The sequence below is a fragment of the Cherax quadricarinatus genome, chromosome 61 (assembly GCF_038502225.1).
Source record: "Cherax quadricarinatus isolate ZL_2023a chromosome 61, ASM3850222v1, whole genome shotgun sequence".
In the NCBI taxonomy this organism is placed as follows: Eukaryota; Metazoa; Arthropoda; class Malacostraca; order Decapoda; family Parastacidae; genus Cherax; species Cherax quadricarinatus.
This window is the reverse complement of record NC_091352.1, coordinates 19,964,374-19,990,644: the sequence shown is the minus strand read 5'-3', so window position 1 is coordinate 19,990,644 and position 26,271 is coordinate 19,964,374. Positions and strand designations below refer to the sequence as shown.

The window sequence follows — 26,271 nt, the reverse complement described above, 5'->3', positions numbered from 1 at the left end:
GAGTGACATCTGAACTGTCATATATGGGCACCTCTACAAAGACAGTGATTACGTGTGAATAATGGTGAAAGTGATTTTTTTTTTTTTTTTTTTTTTTTTTTTTGGGGGGGGGGGGGGGGGATTTCACCCTGCCTAGGTAGGAGACGGCCAACATGTAAAAAAAAGCTAATGCTTATTTTTATTTTCAGGTAGTTGAATTATGCATGTTTTTTCTATTTTCAATCATCCTTCAAAGACTACAAAATATTTACTGAATGATGGAAATGTTCCAGTTAATTCAGTTTAATAATGGAGAGAGGTTTTGAACTATAAGTTTACATTTTTTAGTTTTCAAATTGTTTTATAAGTTTTATTTAAGCAGTAGTATGAGTGTTGGATATTCTAGTTTAATGTTTAATATAACTTGAAGTTATTAAGACTTATTTTGAAAACTGATTTCAGATGATGACTATCAGATTACTAAGTATGTACACTGATTCAGAAACTATTTTTTTTTTAATTTGTAAATCTCAAGTGGGTGCTTATAATTAGTACTGACATTGGCATCTCATTGGTATTGGAAAAATTTTGGTATCATCCCATCCTTAGACTTGAGGGCACACAAACAGTCTTTAAACAAAAATAAAGCCAGTAGAAAGCAAATTTTTAATGCAGTTTACAGTAAATTTTATCCAGAGAAAATGAGTATGGTGTTCCTTACTGAGAAAATTGGCAGTGTTCCACATAGCACATGACTATTCTAACTTCACAATTTCCCTATTTAAAGTGCTAAAAAATGACAAAAAAATTGTTCATTCCTCCTAGTTGATACTGCCTGATGATGCACTACTACATTTCCTTAATTTTTTTCTTTCTTTTTTTTTTTTAAGATCCAGACTTTCATGCTTTATTCTTCTTCTCAAAACCTCAAGCATCACTAGTATTACTCTTGGGTGCCAGACACAATGTAAAGATTGAAAACAGATGAACACACTCAAGGCATGGAGGAGAAATAACCCATCAGCACAAATACAGCAAGAATTAGTACAAAAATCAAAATTTCAATCCTGGCATATTGGTTACAAGCTGCTTAGCTCCAGGAAACGTGGTGGTCTACGATAGAACGAAACTTAAGAAGAAAAAAAAAAAAAAAATTGCAACCTATAATAGTCCAGCAAAATGGCTAATTCAGAAAATATGTAAAGTTGAGTATATATCACAAATACATTCCACATTTTATATCTTAACATTTTCCTAGTTTTTCCTTCTGCTTAATTTGTATACACTACCTGGTGTGGAAATCACTAGTCTTTTCTCACATTCTTGTTTCTTAGTGCATGATACTGAATAAACATTGATACTTCAGCTGTTTGACAGGTACAGTAAATAGTGCCATTTTATACAATGTACTGGTAACTTCACCAGAAAAGTCAGGCCACTGGCCAAGTATCTTAAGAACTCTTGAAGCCATATAGCTATATGTAAATGATAAATCATTCATTCTAAAAATGAACCTTTTTAATGATGAGAATGTAGAAAAAAACATTAAAAGATTAGAACAAAAAAAAAAAAAAGCATTTCAGAAATTTCTGCCATGATCATACCATTTGTACTTGCAGAGGAAGGTGTTGAGTGTTGAGAATCTCCCTCACGTTTGATGCAAACTAAGCCTTTCTTTCGAAGACACTCCACAATCTCCAGTATCTAAAATATACATAAAAATCATAATTACATAATTAGCATACTTTACTACTACTGGTACCAACACCACCCCCACCTCCTCCTTTTGTACCCCTTTCTGTTATTCTACACTATGAAAAAGCTTTCAAAAAGCCCTTCAGTACTGCTGTTTCTCAATTTACAACTGTCACCTATTACTCTGTGGTTTCTAAGAAGTCTATGTACCTTTTGAAATACAGTATTCTATGACTTTATATAAGGTTCAGGGGATTGGACATGCTGTTGAACCTAACATCTTGCTCTATCATTAAAGGCACACTTGTTCTGAGTGGCAATGCCCTGCATTTTCTTTACGAGTAATTCAGTACAAATGAATTATTCTTAGCTGGTCTCTGATATACTGAGTGTGAACAAGGAATCATTTATGAAGGGATTCAGGGAAAACCTGTTAGAGACTTGAGTTCTGGAGGTGGTAGTAATAAAAAAGATGGAGAGAATAGGATCTGTTAAAAGTTAATGACAAAAGGGAGGCAGTGTTTTCATACACTGGAGTAGAAAAAAGCCAGAGGAATGTGTGGGAAATGTGCCTCAGACAGCAGATAGGATGAAAGGAGTTAAAGCAGCTGGAACAGATGCTTTCAGCATCTTGGCCTTATGTAAAGTAAAAGGACACAAGTGCAACTAATGTGACATTTTATTGTGGCAAGGTTTCACTCTCCAGGAGCTTTATCAAGCCATTAGCCTGGAGAGTGAAACGTTGCCACAATAAAATGTCACATTAGTTGCACTTGTGTCCTTTTACTTTACATATTGTCGGTAATTCTACCAACTTTATTACAATCTTGGCCTTAGAAAAGGAATATGATAGGGTGGACAGGGGAGCACTGTGGCAGATGTTTCAAGTGTATGGAATAGATGGTAAGTTACTAAATGCTGTTAAGCATTTTTATAAGGATAGTGAGACTTGGGATTAAATTATAGGGAATCAAATACAAAATGGGAATTGACACAGTTGCTTTTTGGTGATGATACTGTGCTTATGGGAGATTCTAAAGAAAAATTGCAAAGGTTAGTGGACGAGTTTGGGAGTGTGTGTAAAGGTACAAAGCTGAAAGTGAACATTGAAAAGAGTAAGGTGATGAGGGTATCAAATGATTCAGATAAAGAAAAATTGGATATTAAATTGGGGAGGAGGAGTATGGAAGAAGTGGATGTTTTCAGATATGTACTTGGGAGTTGATGTGTCGGTGGATGGATTTTTGAAGGATGAGGTTAATCATAGAATTGATGAGGGAAAAAAAGGTGAGTGGTGCATTTGAGGTATGTGTGGAGACAAAAAAAAACGTTATCTATAGAGGCAAAGAAGGGAATGTATGAAAGTATAGAAGTACCAACACACTTATATGGGTGTGAAGCTTGGGTTGTGAATGCAGCAGCGAGGAGGCGGTTGGAGGCTGCGGAGATGTCCTGTCTAAGGGCAATGTGTGGTGTAAATATTATGCATAAAAATTCGGAGTGTGGAAATTAGGAGGAGGTGTGGAGTTAATAAAAGTATTAGTCAGAAGGCTGAAGAGGGGTTATTGAGGTGGTTTGGTCATTTAGAGAGAATGGATCAAAGTAGAATAACATGGAGTGTGTTTAAATCTGTAGGGGAAGGAAGGCGGGGTTGGGGTCGTCCTAGAAAAGGTTGGAAGGAAGGGGTAAGGGAGGTTTTGTGGGCGAGGGGATTGGACTTCCAACAGGCGTGCATGAGCGTGTTCAATAGGAGTGAATGGAGACAAATGGTGTTTGGGACCTGACGATCTTTTGGAGTGTGAGCAAGGTAATATTTAGTGAAGGGATTCAGGGAAACCGGTTATTTTCATATAGCCGGACTTGAGTCCTGGAAATGGGAAGTACAATGCCTGCACTCTAAAGGAGGGGTTTAGGACATTGGCAGTTTGGAGGGATATGTTGTGTATCTTTATACATATATGCTTCTAAACTGTTGTGTTCTGAGCAACTCTGCAAAAACAGTGATTATGTGTGAGTGAGGTGAAACTGTTGAATGATGATGATAGTATTTTCTTTTTGGGGATTTTCTTTCTTTTTGAGTCACCCTGCCTCGGTGGGAGACGGCCAACTTGTTAAAAAAAAAAAAAAAGTGAGACTTGGGTTAGGATATATAGGAGAGATGATGATTTTCCAGTAAACGTTAGGCCTTAGATAGGGATGCATTATGTCACCATGGTTTTTTGACATTTTTACAGATTGAATTGTAAAGGAGATAAGTGATAGGATATTGGGTTACAATATACAGAATCTAATACAAAATTGGAGTTGTAACAGCTGCTGTTTGCTGACAGCACTGTGCTTTGGGGAGATTATGAGGAGAGGTTGCAAAGACCAGTGGATGAATTTTGGGAGTGGACGTGTCAGCGGATGGGTCTATGAAAGATGAGGTGAATCATAGAATTGATGAGGGAAAAAGAGTGAGTGGTGCACTTAGGAGTCTGTGGAGACAAAGAACTTTGTCCTTGGAGGCAAAGAGGGGAATGTATGAGAGTATAGTTTTACCAACGCTCTTATATGGGTGTGAAGCGTGGGTGATGAATGTTGCAGCGAGGAGAAGGCTGGAGGCAGTGGAGATGTCATGTCTGAGGGCAATGTGTGGTGTGAATATAATGCAGAGAATTCGTAGTTTGGAAGTTAGGAGGAGGTGCGGGATTACCAAAACTGTTGTCCAGAGGGCTGAGGAAGGGTTGTTGAGGTGGTTCGGACATGTAGAGAGAATGGAGCGAAACAGAATGACTTCAAGAGTGTATCAGTCTGTAGTGGAAGGAAGGCGGGGTAGGGGTCGGCCTAGGAAGGGTTGGAGGGAGGGGGTAAAGGAGGTTTTGTGTGCGAGGGGCTTGGACTTCCAGCAGGCATGCGTGAGCGTGTTTGATAGGAGTGAATGGAGACAAATGGTTTTTAATACTTGACGTGCTGTTGGAGTGTGAGCAAAGTAACATTTATGAAGGGATTCAGGGAAACCGGCAGGCCGGACTTGAGTCCTGGAGATGGGAAGTACAGTGCCTGCACTCTGAAGGAGGGGTGTTAATGTTGCAGTTTAAAAACTGTAGTGTAAAGCACCCTTCTGGCAAGACAGTGATGGAGTGAATGATGGTGAAAGTTTTTCTTTTTCGGGCCACCCTGCCTTGGTGGGAATCGGCCGGTGTGATAATAAAAATAAAATAAATGTAAAGGAAGGAAATTAAAAGTGAACATAGGAAAGAGCAAGATGACGGGGGTAATGAAAGACTGGATATCAGATTGGAAGGGGAAAGGTATAGAGGAAGTGAAGGTGTTCAACTATTTGAGAGTGGACTTGTCAGTGGATGGGTATATAAAAAAATGGGGTGAACCATAGAACTGATGAAGGGAAAAAGGTGGGTGGTGCATTGTGGCATCTGTGAAGACAAAGAATATTATCCATGAAGGCAAAGAGGACAATGTATGAGAGTATAATGGTACAACACTAATATGGGTGTGAGACATGGGTTGTGAATGTTGCATCAATGAGGAGGTTGGAGGCAGTGGAGATGTCGTGTATTATCCTGAGGGCTGAGGTGGTGTTAGTACCCCTATACTTTTATACATTCCCTTCTGTGCCTCTGTGGATAATGTTCTTTGTCTCCACAGATACCTCAATGTGTAATTGTACAGCTGAATGCAAGGAGATCTTGGGTTTCACTCTATTTAAAATTATCACCTTTGATCCAAGGAATTTACGTACAAATTTGTCGTCCTAGCATTTCTTAATTATATATATTAAGTATGAAATATAATTAGATAAATCTTCTTTCAACAAACCGGCCGTATCCCACCGAGGCAGGGTGGCCCAAAAAGAAAAACAAAACAAATTTAGTAATTTACACAGAAGGGGTTCCTAGCACCTTGCTCCCGGCATTTTAGTCGCCTCTTACAACACACATGGCTTACGGAGGGAGAACTCTGTTCCACTTCCCCATCGAGATAGGAAATAAACAAGAACAAGAACTAGAAAGAAAATAGCAGAAAACCCAGAGGGGTGTGTATATACAGTGGACCCCCGGTTAACGATATTTTTTCATTCCAGAAGCATGTTCAGGTGCCAGTACTGACCAAATTTTTTCCCATAAGGAATATTGTGAAGTACGTTAGTCCATTTCAGACCCCAAACATACACGTACAAACGCACTTACATAAATACACTTACATAATTGGTCGCATTTGGAGGTGATCGTTAAGCGGGGGTCCACTGTATATGCTTGTACATGTGTAGTGTGGCCTAAGTGTAAGTAGAAGTAGCAAGACGTACCTGAAATCTTGCATATTTATGAGATAGAAAAAAGGACACCAGCATTCCTACCATCATGTAACACAATTACAGGCTTTTGATTTACACTCACTTGGCAGGACGGTAGTACCTCCCAGGGCGGTTGCTGTCTACCAACCTACTACCTATTTACAAATATTGTCAAATAATAAGTCAAGACTGTATTAATAAGGTATGTAGGAATGGTTATTAATGCATTCATGAAAACAAGGCAGGGCTGGTCACAGGTGTGACTGGCTCACAGTACCTTTCGAAAGCATCATACTGGTATGAACACATTTCTTACACAGCTGCTGGTAAATGAGTTTTTTCCACCAAATGCCAGGTATTGAAGCTTGAAGACAGTCATAACCTATGGCTAGAACAAATCACAAATAACCAATACTTAAAAGAGAAAACTTGTGATGTTTTGGTTCATTGTGGACTGATGTCAAGTTATGAGTAAGCGAGAAAAAGCAAACATCTCAAAAAAGGTAGAGAAAGAAGGCAAAACAAGCAGTAGTAGTAATAGTACTAGAAAAAATAATACTGGAAGGAGCAATGCTGATGGTGGTAGTAGAAATACACAAGTACTATAGTAGTGGTAGTAACAGTAGGTACAGAAGTGGGAGTTACAGTAATACTAAAAGGAAATAGCTGTAACAGCAGTAATAGTAGAAGTAATAATAAGAAATAGTAGTAATATAAAAATTAAAAGAGCTTTGTTTCGTTCATGGGAAACAAAAAAATACTCTAGCAGCCTGAATTAACGAGTCTGTAATGAAGCTAAACTGATTATTATAATTATTAATAGCTTGGTTAATCAGGTGATAATGAAAGCTCAGCCTCAGATCATGTAGCAAGAGCAGGTAATCTCACAAAACCAGAGTCACAAGTATTATTTTGCATTTATTCACTTTGTGCACTAAGCTAAATTATCCAGTTTCAGCATAAAAAAAAAAAGTTCTGCCATCTTACCTTAGTATCTAAATCTATTTTGTTAGTTGGTTTCTGCAATGCCAGTAATGAAAAAGAAGTCAGACGTTTCAACTCTGAGATAGACACAGCAACACCAAGACCCATGGATGAGAATAAGAGTGATGTTAATCCTTTATCTTCGTTATCAGTCAAGGTAGAACAACACACCTCCACTGAGGTCAGGAATAAGGATTTGGCCTGAAATAATCACATGAATTACTTATCAAAAACTTACACAGTACTACAAAACACCACACAATATTTATTTGTTTCTTTCTCTCTCTCTCTCTAATGAAAAAAGAAGGTGAAAGAAAGGCATATAGACTCACATCATGCATACACATCAATCAAATTACTTACACACAAAAAGTAATAGTAAACCCTCCATTTAATGGACTTCAGAAATTATTTTATTTTTTTATTATCACACCGGCCGATTCCCACCAAGGCAGGGTGGCCCGAAAAAGAAAAACTTTCACCATCATTCACTCCATCACTGTCTGTGATGGAGTGAATGATGGTGAAAGTTTTTCTTTTTCGGGCCACCCTGCCTTGGTGGGAATCGGCCGGTGTGATAATAAAAAAAAAAAATAAAATAATTTCTGAAGTCCATTAAATGGAGGGTTATATTTTGCATTTATATTTTGCATTCGGTATTCAGAAATACCGAACAAAATCCATATTCGACAGATTTGGAAACAACAGTCTTCTGTATGGAGAATTGTTCATTACTGTTACAATCAGGGCAAAATAATATTTTCTCTATCCACCACAACTATCATTGTTGGTCACCTACTCCCCCACTTAATCTGTAAAATAGGTTTACTGTATTTTTCTACTATGTTAGGGCCCTTATTATATCTCAATGAATCTTACAAGCAAATAAATATAGGACACTGTTTAGCTGGCAGTCTCCCACTGAGGAACAGTGACCCAATGTATTCATTGTCATTTACATAATTGCTGTCTTGCTATAAGCATGCTGACATCACAGCATAGTTCAGGTGGCCCTCTGAACTGCAACTTGAATTTTTTTTCTTTTAAGCATCTATATCCAAAAGAATTTTCCCACCAAACTGAAGGTCAATAGATGAGGTTTCTCCCAAACATCCTCTCCCCACTCATCCTTACTCTTTCCCTGTATCTCCACATTGTCAACCCCTAATTACTCATGGCCCTTATCATAACATATCTCAGAGTGAACTAAGAGTCATTATGGGATTTACAGAAGTGTAGGAGTTGGGAGTGTAGAGAAACATATTTAGAGTATGTGGGAGTTATACAAATACAAATTACAGAAGTGTGGAATTGAGTTGTAGGGGTGTGGAAGTGGTACTCTGGTATTTGCCCCTGCTGTTCTTGAAATACACTATGGAATATTCTGTTACTTTCATTTCACACTTCCATGTTTATTTCTTAAGTATTCCCTTATTTTTCCTCTAACCACAATTTTCTTTTTAATTTACCTGCTCTTATTTTGGTTGTTTTGTTCATCTGAGATTTTTCTGCTTGTTTTTCTAAGTTACTCATTGCTGGCTCTTTTTCTCATTTCACTATTCTTTGACACTGCTTGCACTCTGAACCATTTCTATGTTCTGTTCCAGAGTTTTGCCTTCTTGTATTTTTTAATTGAATCATGGATTCCTTTAATATGTCTCCCAGCTGTCTCCCACTAAAGTAGAGTGACAAAGAAAACACTTAGTGTCATTCATTTAAATTCTGTCTTGCCAGAAGCATGCTGACATTACAGTTCAGATGCCCCTCCTTCAGAGTGCAGGCACTGTACTTTGTTCCTCCAGGACTCAAGTCCAGCTAACAGGTTTCCCCTAATCCCTTCACAGATGTTACCTTGCTCTACAGCAAGGTAACATCCACTCCAAAAGCATGTCAAATCACAAAAACCACTTGCCTTCGCTCACTCCTATCTAACATGTTCACACAAGCTTGTTGGATGTTGAAGCTCCAAGCACTCAAAATATTCACCTCCCTCCGACCTTTCCTAAGACAACCCATACAATATTACCAATATAAATTTACAGTTGAAGTACTATAATTAGGTTTGGATACCTCTCTTATATGTTAAAAAATAAGTAAATGAACAAGTTTAATCAAACAGTTAAACCTGATCCAATTGTACAGTAAAAAGGCTTAAAAAAATTTTAAAAATTTATGTTTTTTTGGGGGGGTTTAAGATATTGACAGTTACCAAAAACATGAAAAATTGCAGAATTGTTAAACATAGCAGAAAATGCAAATGCAAAATATAACATTGAACAACACATAGGCTTTTATATTATTCAGACAATACTCAGTACTGAGTGATACCTTTTTTTCAAAAACAGACCTTCCAGACATCTTAAGACACAATGCTGCAAACACCTGCCACACAAGCATCCTCACAGGGAATACCAAACTTCTAATTTCTTTACTTAGAAAATAAATGACTGGTTTTCATACCTTAATTAGGTCCTGGGGTTGTAATACCAAAAAGCTCTCCCCAGATGTATCAAGTCCAGCACGTCCAGCTCTTCCTACCATTTGCTTGTACTTCGCTCTAGTCAAAAATTCTCTTCCTGTATATGGTGAACGAATTATTACCTGTTGAGATAAGAGGTATATACTGTTAACAGTTTTTTCTAGAATTTTGCTAGTTATTTAAATTGGATACCAAAAACATGCATCAAAAGCTCAAAATTCTATATCAACAATGCTTCAACTTCCTGAATTTTTTTTTAACATGTCGGCCATTTCCCACCGAGGCAGGGTGACCCAAAAAGAAAGAAAACCCAAATAAGAAAGAAAAAACTTTCATCATCATTCAACACTTTCACCATCATTCATACATAATCACTGTCTTTGCAGAGGTGCTCAGATACGACAGCTTAGATGTCACTCCAAACAGCCGATATCCCAAACCCCTCCTTTAACCCTTTGGGGGTCGACAGGTCCTCTCAGAGACTTGTTCTCAGGGTCGGCCAAATTTCAAAAAAAAAAAAAAAAAAAAAAAAAAAAATTATTTTTTCTTATGAAAAGATAATCTTTTCCCAATCATAATGACACCAAAAGTATGAAATTTGATGGAAAACTTACGGAATTATGCTCTCGCGAAGTTAGTGGTCTCGACGAAGTTTACGCATCAGCGATTTTGTCCACTTTGAGCCCTATTTTTGGCCAATTCCAGTGTACTAGTCGACAAAAATCATAACTATTTCGCTGGAACTCCATTTTTTCTATCGAATGAGTACAAGAAACCATCCATTTACCAATTTCAACTATCCAATAGTGTTCAGAATTTAGCAATTTTGCCAATTTCACACATATTTCAAAAGATGCCAATTTCTGAATAGTGTACAGAATACACAAGAAAAGACATTCCTGGCAGTAAAATAAGTTCTCTGTTCATTAGTCACATCCCCAGGCCCCTCTTACATTTCTTTGGCTTTCCACTTTTAATTTTTATTCTTACAAAAAAAAAAAAATAAGATTTACTGTTATGCAGACTATTGCATTAGTGTAGAAATGGTATAAATAATATCAGCGTACTTGTGAAAGAATATTAGATTCACCAGTTGATGTGTATTGGACGCTTGGCATGATTTGTTTACTTTTGAACTTTGGTAAAAATCAAACATTTCTGCTACTTTGAGCTCAATTTCAAGGTACTTTTCATTGTAAAACCAGTCAAAATCATCTCAATTTCTGTAATATGTCTTCCATTCTATAAAATGAGACCAAGAAAACTAGAATACAACAATAAATACCATACAAAAATACAGTGCAAAGTCGCTGTTTTAATCCAAAAACACGGTCAAAGTTTTTTTTTTTCTCATTACGCACTGTGTGCTGCAGGATTTTTTTTATACTGCGCACACTGACCCATTCTTACATATGTAGGCCTACCAGCTTTCTCTCACTAGATTTGAGGGCGCTAGAATTTAGGCGTACTAGTACGTCAAAAACCCTGGGTCGTAAGACGTACTAGTACGTCCAAAACCCCCAAAGGGTTAAAGTGCAGGCATTGTACTTCCCACCTCCAGGACTCAAGTCCAGCTAACCGGTTTCCCTGAATCCCTCCACAAAATATTACCTTGCTCACACTCCTCCAGCTAGTCAAGTCCCAAAAACCATTCATCTCCATTCACTCCTATCTAACACACTCACGCACACTTCCTGGAAGTCCAAGCCCCTCACCTACAAACCCTCCTTTATCCCTTCCCTTAATTTTTTTTTTTTTTTTTCAACAAGTCGGCCGTCTCCCACCGAGGCAGGGTGACCCAAAAAAGAAAGAAAATCCCCAAAAAGAAAATACTTTCATCATCATTCAACACTTTCACCACACTCACACATAATCACTGTTTTTGCAGAGGTGCTCAGAATACAACAGTTTAGAAGCATACACATATAAAGATACACAACATATCCCTCAACGAACTTTGCAACATCAACTCTAAGCAAGTACAGTAGGGCCCCACTTTAGAGTGTTCCGCTAATACTGACATTTCAAGTTATGACCAAAACTCTACACAGCTTCCCCTCCCCACCTGACTTTCTAATACGGTCACTGCAGGCCACCCAGTTCACTTACATTCTCCATGAGCACGACTCTCCATTATGTCTGGAAACTTTCCAAAATTTCAAGTGTTTTAAAGTTATGTATTTCATATTTTATATATACTCTGAAAATTACACTTATGTGTACTAAAAGTATTAGTCAGAGGGCTGAAGAGGGGTTGTTGAGGTGGCTCGGTCATTTGGAAAGAATGGCACAAAGTAGATGACTTGGAGAGCGTATAAATCTGTAGAGGAAGGAAGGCGGGGGAGGAGTCATCCTCGAAAATGTTGGAGGGAGGGGCTAAAGGAGGTTTTGTGGGCAAGGGGCTTGGACTTCCAGCAAGCATGCGTGAGCCTGTTTGTGAATGGAGACGAATGGTTTTTGGGACCTCATGAGCTGTTGGAGTGTGAGCAGAGTAATATTTTGTGAAGGGATTGAAGGAAACCGGTTAGCCGGACTCGAGTCCTGGAAATGAGAAGTACAATGCCTGCACTCTAAAGGAGGGGTTTGGGATATTGGCAGTTTGGAGGGATTGTTTTATCATACAGTGGACCCCCGCATAACGATTACCTCCGAATGCGACCAATTATGTAAGTGTATTTATGTAAGTGCGTTTGTACGTGTATGTTTGGGGGTCTGAAATGGACTAATCTACTTCACAATATTCCTTATGGGAATAAATTCGGTCAGTACTGGCACCTGAACATACTTACGGAGTGAAAAAATATCGTTAACCGGGGGTCCACTGTATTTTATGCTTCTAAACTGTCATATCTGAGCACCTCTGTAAAGACTGTGATTATGTATGAGGTGAAAGTGTTGAATGATGATTAAAGTATTTTCTTTTTGGGGATCTTTCTTTCTTTTTGGGTCACCTTGCCTCAGTGGCAGGGTGACCAAAAAAGAGAGAGAGACATCTGAACGTGCAGTGAATTTTCAGAATTTTTTCCATTTTTTTTTTTAATATTTTAAATTTCCTGTCTAATACATTAAATTCACCATCTAACATCATTATGAAGTGGGAGAAGTTATTGGAGGGATGAGGAGGCCAGTACGTAGTAGCATTCAGTCTCTGGTGAATCGTCATGGGTGTTGGATGTTAGCTGTGGCGCTAATAAAATGTGTAATTGCGCTTATATTAGTAATAAGGGTTATTTGTCTATCACATTTATTCCAAATTGATATCAAAAACACAATACCCTAGAACTGTAATAAAGATGCTGAAATGAGTAATATTTTTTTTTTTTTTTTTTTTTTTTTTTTTTTATTATTATCACACTGGCCGATTCCCACCAAGGCAGGGTGGCCCGAAAAAGAAAAACTTTCACCATCATTCACTCCATCACTGTCTTGCCAGAAGGGTGCTTTACACTACAGTTTTTAAACTGCAACATTAACACCCCTCCTTCAGAGTGCAGGCACTGTACTTCCCATCTCCAGGACTCAAGTCCGGCCTGCCGGTTTCCCTGAATCCCTTCATAAATGTTACTTTGCTCACACTCCAACAGCACGTCAAGTATTAAAAACCATTTGTCTCCATTCACTCCTATCAAACACGCTCACACATGCCTGCTGGAAGTCCAAGCCCCTCGCACACAAAACCTCCTTTACCCCCTCCCTCCAACCCTTCCTAGGCCGACCCCTACCCCGCCTTCCTTCCACTACAGACTGATACACTCTTGAAGTCATTCTGTTTCGCTCCATTCTCTCTACATGTCCGAACCACCTCAACAACCCTTCCTCAGCCCTCTGGACAACAGTTTTGGTAATCCCACACCTCCTCCTAACTTCCAAACTACGAATTCTCTGCATTATATTCACACCACACATTGCCCTCAGACACGACATCTCCACTGCCTCCAGCCTTCTCCTCGCTGCAACATTCATCACCCACGCTTCACACCCATATAAGAGCGTTGGTAAAACTATACTCTCATACATTCCCCTCTTTGCCTCCAAGGACAAAGTTCTTTGTCTCCACAGACTCCTAAGTGCACCACTCACTCTTTTTCCCTCATCAATTCTATGATTCACCTCATCTTTCATAGACCCATCCGCTGACACGTCCACTCCCAAATATCTGAATACGTTCACCTCCTCCATACTCTCTCCCTCCAATCTGATATTCAATCTTTCATCACCTAATCTTTTTGTTATCCTCATAACCTTACTCTTTCCTGTATTCACCTTTAATTTTCTTCTTTTGCACACCCTACCAAATTCATCCACCAATCTCTGCAACTTCTCTTCAGAATCTCCCAAGAGCACAGTGTCATCAGCAAAGAGCAGCTGTGACAACTCCCACTTTGTGTGTGATTCTTTATCTTTTAACTCCACGCCTCTTGCCAAGACCCTCGCATTTACTTCTCTTACAACCCCATCTATAAATATATTAAACAACCACGGTGACATCACACATCCTTGTCTAAGGCCTACTTTTACTGGGAAAAAATTTCCCTCTTTCCTACATACTCTAACTTGAGCCTCACTATCCTCGTAAAAACTCTTCACTGCTTTCAGTAACCTACCTCCTACACCATACACTTGCAACATCTGCCACATTGCCCCCCTATCCACCCTGTCATACGCCTTTTCCAAATCCATAAATGCCACAAAGACCTCTTTAGCCTTATCTAAATACTGTTCACTTATATGTTTCACTGTAAACACCTGGTCCACACACCCCCTACCTTTCCTAAAGCCTCCTTGTTCATCTGCTATCCTATTCTCCGTCTTACTCTTAATTCTTTCAATTATAACTCTACCATACACTTTACCAGGTACACTCAACAGACTTATCCCCCTATAATTTTTGCACTCTCTTTTATCCCCTTTGCCTTTATACAAAGGAACTATGCATGCTCTCTGCCAATCCCTAGGTACCTTACCCTCTTCCATACATTTATTAAATAATTGCACCAACCACTCCAAAACTATATCCCCACCTGCTTTTAACATTTCTATCTTTATCCCATCAATTCCGGCTGCCTTGCCCCCTTTCATTTTACCTACTGCCTCACGAACTTCCCCCACACTCACAACTGGCTCTTCCTCACTCCTACAAGATGTTATTCCTCCTTGCCCTATACACGAAATCACAGCTTCCCTATCTTCATCAACATTTAACAATTCCTCAAAATATTCCCTCCATCTTCCCAATACCTCTAACTCTCCATTTAATAACTCTCCTCTCCTATTTTTAACTGACAAATCCATTTGTTCTCTAGGCTTTCTTAACTTGTTAATCTCACTCCAAAACTTTTTCTTATTTTCAACAAAATTTGTTGATAACATCTCACCCACTCTCTCATTTGCTCTCTTTTTACATTGCTTCACCACTCTCTTAACTTCTCTCTTTTTCTCCATATACTCTTCCCTCCTTGCATCACTTCTACTTTGTAAAAACTTCTCATATGCTAACTTTTTCTCCCTTACTACTCTCTTTACATCATCATTCCACCAATCGCTCCTCTTCCCTCCTGCACCCACTTTCCTGTAACCACAAACTTCTGCTGAACACTCTAACACTACATTTTTAAACCTACCCCATACCTCTTCGACCCCATTGCCTATGCTCTCATTAGCCCATCTATCCTCCAATAGCTGTTTATATCTTACCCTAACTGCCTCCTCTTTTAGTTTATAAACCTTCACCTCTCTCTTCCCTGATGCTTCTATTCTCCTTGTATCCCATCTACCTTTTACTCTCAGTGTAGCTACAACTAGAAAGTGATCTGATATATCTGTGGCCCCTCTATAAACATGTACATCCTGAAGTCTACTCAACAGTCTTTTATCTACCAATACATAATCCAACAAACTACTGTCATTTCGCCCTACATCATATCGTGTATACTTATTTATCCTCTTTTTCTTAAAATATGTATTACCTATAACTAAACCCCTTTCTATACAAAGTTCAATCAAAGGGCTCCCATTATCATTTACACCTGGCACCCCAAACTTACCTACCACACCCTCTCTAAAAGTTTCTCCTACTTTAGCATTCAAGTCCCCTACCACAATTACTCTCTCACTTGGTTCAAAGGCTCCTATACATTCACTTAACATCTCCCAAAATCTCTCTCTCTCCTCTGCATTCCTCTCTTCTCCAGGTGCATACACGCTTATTATGACCCACTTCTCGCATCCAACCTTTACTTTAATCCACATAATTCTTGAATTTACACATTCATATTCTCTTTTCTCCTTCCATAACTGATCATTTAACATTACTGCTACCCCTTCCTTTGCTCTAACTCTCTCAGATACTCCAGATTTAATCCCATTTATTTCCCCCCACTGAAACTCTCCTACCCCCTTCAGCTTTGTTTCGCTTAGGGCCAGGACATCCAACTTCTTTTCATTCATAACATCAGCAATCATCTGTTTCTTGTCATCCGCACTACATCCACGCACATTTAAGCAACCCAGTTTTATAAAGTTTTTCTTCTTCTCTTTTTTAGTAATTGTATACAGGAGAAGGGGTTACTAGCCCATTGCTCCCGGCATTTTAGTCGCCTCATACGACACGCATGGCTTACGGAGGAAAGATTCTTTTCCACTTCCCCATGGACAATAGAAGAAATAAAAAAGAACAAGAGCTATTTAGAAAAAGGAGGAAAACCTAGATGTATGTATATATATATATGCATGTGCGTGTCTGTGAAGTGTGACCAAAGTGTAAGTAGGAGTAGCAAGATATCCCTGTTATCTTAGCGTGTTTATGAGACAGAAAAAGAAAACCAGCAATCCTACCATCATGCAAAACAGTTACAGGTTTTTGTTTCACAGTCATCTGGCAGGACGGTAGTACTTCCCTGGGTGGTTGCTGTCTACCAACCTACTACCTATATGAGTAATATATGCCATATTATGTGAGGGGTAAGGGCGGAGGCTGCCGTTCTCTCGTCTGTACCTCTGGTCTATAACGAAAGAAAACTGTGTTTACATCAGGGTAAACACTCCTAGATCACTCTTATAAAAAAAAAAAAAAAAAAAAAAATGAGCGGTTTTTCCCGATTTTTTTTTTCCGAGTCATATGCTATGCTGCCTCATTGCATCTTAAGAAAAGATTATATTCAGTGAAAAGGTATGTCGATGGTAATAATAATTTATAATAATAATAATTTATAATAATAATAAATCGCTCTGGAGCACTTTAAATGTCATGCATATTTCATATAGATTTGGTAGCTGACATTAAAGCACTCCAGAGCGATTATTATTATTTTTATTATGATTATTACCATCCAAATACCTTGTTCACTGAGTTTAATCATTTCTTAAGCTGCCACAATACACCAAGAATGTAAACACACACAAACACACCAGCTAACCCTCTTACTGTGAACTTCTTTTGTACTTCTTCCCTTTTCCTCTCATTTGCTGTATTCCTAACTATTTTCTACTATGGGATGCACAATAAAGTACAAATTTGTATACGAAATATGTGGTCTTGGAGATTGCTTGATGCTTAGATGCATCACTGACCCCTTGACAATGAACTTGTTTTGTACTTCTTCCATTTTCCTGTTGTTTATCCTCTTCCAAGAGGAAAAACAACAGGGAATTTGTACAAATATGTAGTCTTGGAGACTGAAAGCCAGTGTACTGAGTGGCTGTAGGAAGGAGATTCAGATGCTTGACGCTAAGATGCTGCCCTGCCCGTTCATGACCCAAGTTCTTGTACAGTATACAATAACGACTCATCAGAGAGCCCATCCTAACTCCGAGTTGTAGGTAAATGAGTATGTCAGTAAATGAGGCGAGGCTGTATTACTATAGGTGATCATCTGTTAATTTTTATGGCACTGGTACCAGCAAATATTTTACTAATGTCCCATCCACATCCACATAAAATAATGTACAAAAATAATTTGTAGTTGCCTTATTAAGCTTACAAAAGATAGTATGAATAGTGAGGTAGAGGATAATTCTCATGTGAACAGGAAAAGTAAAAAATTATCAAAATTTTAAGAGAAATCTAGAACAGAACATTCACTGTAACACAATGTTATTTTTTTATATACATTACTAGAGTCCTGCTCCTTCCTATGACTTACTTTACTTATTTACTCCCTACAGAAGAGAATGGGGAGAGGGGGGGAGGACATAAACACCTTACAAACAGGTGGGTATGGGCGAGAACTGAGCACTTGTAACCTATCGGAACATTATTTCTTTCAGTGTATTGTACACAAACCTTCTCCATAATTTTAAAGAACTTCATAATATCCTTAAATGATAAATAACTGAATGAGCTGTCATCTACTTACTCTTCGAGCAGGTAAGTTAACACCAGCAGCAAGGGTTGAAGTGCAGCACAAGCAACACAATGTTCCCGTCAGGTAACCTTCCTCCAGAAGCCGTCTTTCACCTTCTGTTAACCCTTTCATAAATTTATCAATTAATATCTTTTATACAAACGACCACAGAAAATAAGTAATAAATTACCCGAGAAAATACCTCCCAGGAAAGAACTGGTACAGGTCCCCCTCAACATTTGTGTTTTCCACTTTCACAGGCTTCGAACATTTGCAAATTCCCAGCCACCCAATCATATTTTAAATATGTTATTACATGTGTTAGAAATTGTGGCGGTGGCAGTTTGTTTGGAGATAGGACAAGATAGTCCTACTCCTTCAATATGACACTAATATCAACTCTACGGCTTATTTATCTATCACAATTCATCTAATATGACATAATAAACAATATTAATAACAGAAACATGACATATACTCTAGAATGAATAAAATACATCATTAAATATGTCACAAGTGTTGCTGTGTTGTTGTTCGGTGTATAAGGGCCACTGAAAGTATAGGCCATACATGGTGGTGGTGGAGGCAGCAGCAGAAGTAGAGGCTAGAGATAGCAGTTATCAGTCGCCCTATATAATTCCAACAACATTGGAGGAGTCAGTTTTGTGCTGTCATTTTTCTTTAAATTAATCGCTTAACCCTTTCAGGGTCCAAGGCCCAAATCTGGAGTCACGCACCAGTGTCCAAGAATTTTCAAAAAAAAAATTTATTTTTTCTTATGAAATCATAGAGAATCTTTTTGTGAAGGTAATAAAACAAAAAGTACGAAATTTGGTGGAAAATTGACGAAATTATGCTCTCGCGAATTTTGATGTGTCAGTGATATTTACGAATCGGCGATTTTGCCGACTTTGACTCCCATTTTAGGCCAATTACATTATTCCAATCAACCAAATTCTTAGCTATTTCACTAGTATTACTTCTATTCTATCAATTGAGCACAAGAAATCGCCAAGTCAACTGTTTCAACTACAAAATAAAGTGATCGGAAATTGTTAATTTGGCCAATTTAACACAAAGTTCAAAATATTCCAATTTCAAAATAGGGTCCAGAATGAACAATGTAGGCATTCCTGGCACTAAACTAACATTTCCTCTGTTCATTAGTTATGTTTTGAGGCTTTACAAATAAATTCCATTTTTATTTTTTATTCACATAATGAATTTTTATTCACACCAAAAAATAGAAGATTTACTGTTATGCAATACTGTAATAATTGTATAAATATCATCACCATATTTGTGAATGTATATCAGACCCACCAGCTGACATGTATTAGACGTGTGAGGTCGTTTGTTTACTCTTGAATATCGGCAAAAATTTAACATTTCCGCTACTTTGAGCTCAGTTTCAAGCCATTTCCAATGCTAAAACCAATCAAAATCATCTCTATTTCTGTAATATGTCTTCCATTCTATCAAATGAGACCAAGAAATCGCAAATACAACTATAAAAAACATACGAAAAAACACTGCAAAGTTGCTGTTTTAATCGAAAAATCATGATTTCATTTTTTTTCTCTCATTATACACAGTATGCTGCAGGATCTGTTTTATGTGGTGCACACATACCACATAGATGTATTCTCTCATATCTAGGCCCAAATGTACCACTCACAGTTTATCAGAGTGAGCTGAGCTCATGGCGTAGATCTACGGTTTGGACCCTGAACGTAAAGCCGTAGATCTACGGGACGGACCCTGAAAGGGTTAACTTACTTGCTACACTGTTAATGCTACACTTTATCGCTGGCTGGTGCTATAGCCTTTATTGATTCGTGCTGCTTTAGTATCATACATACCAAAGGATCACTGAAAAAGGCACATTCTCCCCTCTCTCTTCCTCCTCCACTTTGGTATTCTGCTAAGTTCTTTCTTGAATTCTATAGTTTTTCTCACCTTTACCAAAGGGCTGGTACTAGTACAATATTTTATGATACATTCATGTGTTTTATGATTGTTCATAGTTCAATAGGTTAAGGAAGCAGTATTGTTAGGCTAAGTAAATGCTATTATTTTATTTCCGTACAATATATTTGTGCACCAAACATTCGTGATTTTTCAACATTCACAAGGTTCTTGATCCCCTAACCCTCACGAATGTGAAGGAAGACCTGTACTTTAGTGAAAAATGCTAAAAGCATTTTATTTATCCATTGATATTTAACCCTTAAACTGTCCAAACGTAGATCTACGTTTATGCGCATAGCGCTCCAACCTTGATTTTCTCCATTTGAAAGCAAGCAAAAAAAATCATAGATCTACATTTGAAGCGCTACGCGAGCAAACGTAGATCTACGTTTGGACAGCTTAAGGGTTAATAGTCTGCCAAATTTGCAAGCATTGGGCTCCTAGTTACTCATATATACCACATGCTTCTTTACCAGGATATAGTAAATCACTGCGCACACACACACCAAAGAATGAATTTGTCAGTTAAAAACAGAGTTGGGGAGCTAGAGGATGGGGAGCTGGAGGTATTGGGTAGATGACGGGAATATTTTGAGGAACTTTTAAATGTCGATGAAGAAAGGGAGGCGGTAATTTCATGCACTGGCCAGGGAGGTATAACATCTTTTAGGAGTGAAGAAGAGCAGGATGTGAGTGTGGGGGAGGTGCGCGAGGCATTACGTAGAATGAAAGGGGGTAAAGCAGCTGGAACTAACAGGATCATGACAGAAATCTTAAAAGCAGGGGTGGATATAGTGTTGGAGTGGTTGCTATTTTTGTTTAATAAATGTATGAAAGAGGGGAAGGTACCTAGGGACTGGCAGACACAATGTATCGTTTTTATATAAAGGGAAGGGGGAGAAAAGAGATTGTAAAAATTATAAGGATAGTGAGGCTCAGGTTAGGGTGTGTAGAAGAGAGGGAGACTACTTCCTGGTAAAAGTAGGTCTTAGACAGGGATGTGTAATGTCACCATGGTTGTTTAATATATTTATAGATGGGGTTGTAAAAGAAGTAAATGCTAGGGTGTTCGGGAGAGGGGTGGGATTAAATTATGGGGAATCAAATTCAAAATGGGAATTGATACAGTTACTTTTTGCTGATGATACTGTGCTTATGGGAGATTCTAAAGAAAAATTGCTAAGGTTAGTGGATGATTTTGGGAATGTGTGTAAAGGTAGAAAGTTGAAAGTGAACATAGAAAAGAGTAAGGTGATGAGGGTATCAAATGATTTAGATAAAGTAAAATTGGATATCAAATTGGGGAGGAGGAGTATGGAAGAAGTGAATGTTTTCAGATACTTGGGAGTTGACGTGTCGGCGGATGGATTTATGAAGGATGAGGTTAATCATAGAATTGATGAGGGGAAAAAAGGTGAGTGGTGCATTGAGGTATATGTGGAGTCAAAAAACATTATCTATGGAGGCAAAGAAGGGAATGTATGAAAGCATAGTAGTACCAACACTCTTATATGGGTGTGAAGCTTGGGTGGTAAATGCAGCAGCGAGGAGACGGTTGGAGGCAGTGGAGATGTTCTGTCTAAGGGCAATGTGTGGTGCAAATATTATGCAGAAAATTCGGAGTGTGGAAATTAGGAAAAGGTGTGGAGTTAATAAAAGTATTAGTCAGAGGGCAGAAGAGGGGTTGTTGAGGTGGTTTGGTCATTTAGAGAGAATGGTTCAAAGTAGAATGACATGGAAAGCATATAAATCTATAGGGAATGGAAGGCGAGGTAGGGGTTGTCCTCGAAAGGGTTGGAGAGAGGGGGAAAAGGAGGTGTTGTGGGCAAGGGGCTTGGACTTCCAGCAAGCGTGCGTGAGCATGTTAGATAGGAGTGAATGGAGACAAATGGTACTTGGGACCTGACGATCTGTTGGAGTGTGAGCAGGGTAATATTTAGTGAAGGGATTCAGGGAAACCGTTATTTTCATATAGTCGGACTTGAGTCCTGGAAATGGGAAGTACAATGCCTGCACTTTAAAGGAGGAGTTTGGGATATTGGCAGTTTGGAGGGATATGTTGTGTATCTTTATACGTATATGCTTCTAAGCTGTTGTATTCTGAGCACTTCTGCAAAAACAGTGATTGTGTGAGTGTGGTGAAAGTGTTGAATGATGAAAGCATTTTCTTTTTGGGGATTTTCTTTCTTTTTTGGGTCACCCTGCCTCGGTGGGAGACGGCCGACTTGTTGGGAAAAAAAAAAAAAAAAGTTTATTTAGTATACCAGGAAAAGTGTATGGTAAGGTTATTAATGAGAGAATTAGAGGTAAGACAGAGAGTAGGACTGCATATGAGCAAGGAGGTTTTAGAGTGGGTAGGAGATGTGTAGATATTTATAGATGAGGTTGTGAAAGAAGTAAATGCTAAGATGTTGGGGAGGGGTGGGATTAAATTATGGGGAATCAAATACAAAATGGGATTTGACAGTTACTTTATGCTGATGATACTGTGCTTATGGGAGAGTCTAAAGAAAAGTTGCAAAGGTTAGTGGACAAGTTTGGGAGGGTGTGTAAAGGTAGAAGTTGAAAATGAACATAGATAAGAGTAAGGTGATAAGGGTATCAAGTGATTTAAATAAAGAAAGAATGGATATCATATTGGAGAGGGAGTATGGAAGGAGTGAATGCTTTCAGATACAGTGGAACCTTGACTTACAAGTTTAATCCGTTCTGTGACCTAGCTCATAACTCAATTTACTCGTATATCAAATCAATTTTCCTCACTGAAATTAATTGAAAAGCCATTCATCCGTTCCTGCACTCTCGAGACAAGACAAAATACTTTAATATGACACTAATATCAACTGTATAGTTTATTTATCTATCACAATTCATCTAATATGACAAAATAAACAATATAATTAACACAAACATGATATATACTCTATAATGAATAAAATAGGCCATAATATGGTGGCAGAGGCAGTGGCAGAAGCGTCCGCCATTTCCTGTCTAACTTTGACTATAGTATCTTCCCATACTCTTATTGTAAGAGAAAACAGAGTATTTGTGAGGCTAATTGCAGAAATATCTTATATAAACACATAATACAGTGGACCCCCGCATAACGATGGCATCACATAGCGATTTTTCCGCATACCGATTACTTTTATCGCAAAATTTTTGCCGCGCATACCGATTAAAAACCCGCTTACCGATTTTCGTCCGAGACGCGTCCAATGTGCCCTCAGCCAGCCTCACATGTGCCGGCCGTCCCATTGTTTACCAGCCAGCCTCCGCGGTAACATCCAAGCATACACTCGGAATATTTCGTATTATTACAGTGTTTTCGGTGCTGTTTCTGGAAAATAAGTGACCATGGGCCCCAAGAAAGCTTCTAGTGCCAACCCTGTGGTAAAAAGGGTGAGAATTAGTATGGAAATTAAGAAAGATTTTGAAGGGTTTGGGGCTAACCCTGAGAAGCCTATGCCAGTTGTGGAATCCATTGTGCCTACTTCAAAGATTAAGGAAATGTGTGCACAGTGGGTTGAACTGCAAACCTTTATAGATGAAAATCACCCTGACACAGCTGTTGCAAGCCGTGCTGGTGACTATTTCAATGACAATGTTGTGGCCCATTTTAGACAAATCGTAAAGGAACGGGAGGTACAGAGCTCTATGGACAGATTTGTTGTGCGACAGAGGTCCAGTGACTCTCAAGCTGGTCCTAGTGGCATTAAAAGAAGAAGGGAAGTAACCCCGGAAAAGGACTTGCTACCTCAAGTCGTAATGGAAGGGGATTCCCCTTCTAAACAGTAAGAAGATAATGCTCTCCCCTCCTCCCATCCCATCAATCATCACCAGATCTTCAATAAAAGTAAGTGTCATGTAATTGTGCATGCCTTTTTCAGTTTGTGTGTATTAAAATTAACATTTCATGTGGTAAAAAAAAAATTTTTTCATACTTTTGGGCGTCTTGCACGGATTAATTTTATTTCCATTATTTCTTATGGGGAAAATTCATTCGCATAACGATTATTTCGCATAACAATTATCCCTCTTGCACGGATTAAAATCGTTAACCGGGGGTCCACTGTAAATCATAGTACACTACAGAATGTAAAGAAATGTTAAACTGTTTATATAAAGTGTATATGTACTTGGAGCAGAGATGGTGGGGGATGTTGAGGGTGGGGGATTTTGAGGGTGAGGGATTTTGAGGGTGAGGGGAGGTTGAGGCTGTGGCATATGATGTCAGTGGCCCTGTAAATCTCCAACAACAACAGTTTTGTTTAATCACTGAACATACCTGATACAGCTTTAGTATCTACATATCGTAGATGTACTAAGCTGATACTGCCTGGCTAAGTCCATGGAAAGCATCGTCTTTTTCTTCTCAGCACTGTCCTTTGCACTTACTTTCTTAGGATCCATGATTAGAAAAATGAAAGTTGGCCAAATGACTGTAAAAAAAATGCAAGCAAGCGCGAGAGAACTGCTCCTACAGCGATGTAAACGTGTGTACTGCCTACCGAATGTTTTGGCATCAGCTGTGCCAACTAACGGCAGCACTCAGAATTATTATTACATGCATATTATGTATTATTTTTATTATCATTATTATTATTATTATTATTATTTAGGGAACTGAAGCTCAATCGTTATTATAATAATAATTATAATCATTATTAATTTAGGTAACTGGAACACAGATCCAATTCCTTAGATCAAGAGCCCCTCACCAGTGTCAAGCAACCTTGACGCTGGTGAGGTAATAATAATAATAATACGTAGTAATAATAATAATAATTACTATTTTAATAATAATGAACGCCGCCAACTCAGTGCACTGTTTACCTCGCTGTGAGAGCAGTTCTCTCATGCTTTGCTTACATTTTTGACAGTCATTTGGCCAAATTCTGTTTTTCTAAGCATGGGTCCTAAGAAAGTAAGTGTAAAGGACAATGCTGAGAAGAAAAAGAGAATGATTTCCATGGAATTAAAGCATGAAATTATAAACAAGTGAGATGTCCAGGTTTTGCATTTGTGGGGAAGCAGGGGGAGATGGCTCATAACTCAAATGTTGGCTCTTAACTCAGAGCAAAAAACTGACCCAGGGACGGCTCGTATCTTAAAAAACTTGTACTTTGGGACACTCTTAAGATCCCACTGTATTTGGGAGTTGACATGTCAGTGGATGGGTTTATGAAGGATGAGGTTAATCATAGAATTGATGAAGGAAAAAAGGTGAGTGGTGCATTGAGGTATTTGTGGAGACAAAATGTTATCCATGGAGGCAAAGAAGGGAATGTATGAAAGTATAGTGGTACCAACACACTTACATGGGTGTGAAGCTTGGGTTGTAAATGCTGCAGCGAGGAGGCAGCTGGAGGCAGTGGAGATGTCCTGTCTAAGGGCAATGTGTGGTGTAAATATTATGCAGAGAATTCAGAGTGTGGAAATGAGGAGAAGGTGTGGAGTTAATAAAAATATTAGTCAGAAGGCTGAAGAGGGGTTGTTGTGGTGGTTTGGTTATTTAGAGAATGGATCGAAGTAGAATGACTTGGAGAGCGTATAAATCTGTAGGGGAAGGAAGGCGAGGTAGGGATCGTCCTCGAAAAGGTTGGAGGGAGGGGGTAAAGGAGGTTTTGTGGGCGAGCGGCTTGGACTTCCATCAAGTGTGCATGAGCGCGTTGGATAGGAGTGAGTGGAGACGAATTGTATTTGGGACCTCACGAGCTGTTGGACTGTGAGCAGGGTAATATGTAGTGAAGGGATTCAGTGAAACCAGTGATTTTTATACAGCCGGACATGAGTAATGGAAATGGGAAATACAATGCCTGCACCTTAAAGGAGGGGTTTGGGATATTGGCAGTTTCGAGTGATATGTTATAAATCTTATTATACATGTTTTCAAACTGTTGTATCTGGGTGCCTCTGCAAAGACAGTGATTATGTATGAGTGAGGTAAAAGTGTTGAATGATGAAAGTATTTTCTTTTTGGGGATTTTCTTTTTTGGGTCACCCTGCCTCGGTGGGAGACAGCCAACTTGTTGAAAAAAAAAAATGATGCACTGGAGAATGTAACACTAACATTTATTTATTATGATCTATGCCTGAAGGACTGATAATATTAATGTTTATTGTAAGAGAAGCTAACGCCACATGCTTTCACTCAAACCAAAGCTAAAGCAAGCAGAAGAAAATGAAATGCCTCTACAAGCTATTACTGCAATGTTGTTAATGTAACAGGGACAGCAGCTATCAGACATGATCAAATATCTTCCCTCATTTTATTAGCCAAATAAATACTACTTTGCCTTACCTAGCAAGGTGTTAGTGAATCTGGATAGATTCAACTCCAATAAAACCTCACTTTATCAAGCACCACCATTATTAACCCCTTGACTGTCGCAACCCCCAATCCTGAAGTGTCTCCTGGTGTCGAAAATTTCAAAAAAAAAAAATTATTTTTTCTGGAGAAATGATAGAGAATCTTTTCCCGATTGTAATGACACCAAAAACATGAAATTTGATGGAAAACTGAC

The 26,271-nt window shown here is 38.6% G+C and overlaps 2 protein-coding genes across 4 annotated transcripts in view; one reads left to right on the top strand and one right to left on the bottom strand.

The window, feature by feature from the left end:
- LOC128699309 (TLC domain-containing protein 3A) overlaps positions 1-26,271 on the top strand; it is a 623,909-nt gene that overhangs the window by 406,079 nt on the left and 191,559 nt on the right. The gene's annotated exons all lie outside the window — the stretch shown is intronic.
- The window catches only part of mus301 (mutagen-sensitive 301), a 122,247-nt gene that overhangs the window by 49,013 nt on the left and 46,963 nt on the right, over positions 1-26,271 (bottom strand). For all 3 annotated transcript variants that reach the window (XM_070098269.1, XM_070098271.1, XM_070098270.1), the window contains exons 11-14: positions 17,786-17,898; positions 9,413-9,553; positions 6,956-7,153; positions 1,584-1,683 (exon numbers count right to left, since the gene is read on the bottom strand). In XM_070098269.1, coding sequence (XP_069954370.1) covers positions 1,584-1,683; positions 6,956-7,153; positions 9,413-9,553; positions 17,786-17,898 — 552 coding nt within the window. The remainder of the gene's footprint in view (positions 1-1,583; positions 1,684-6,955; positions 7,154-9,412; positions 9,554-17,785; positions 17,899-26,271) is intronic.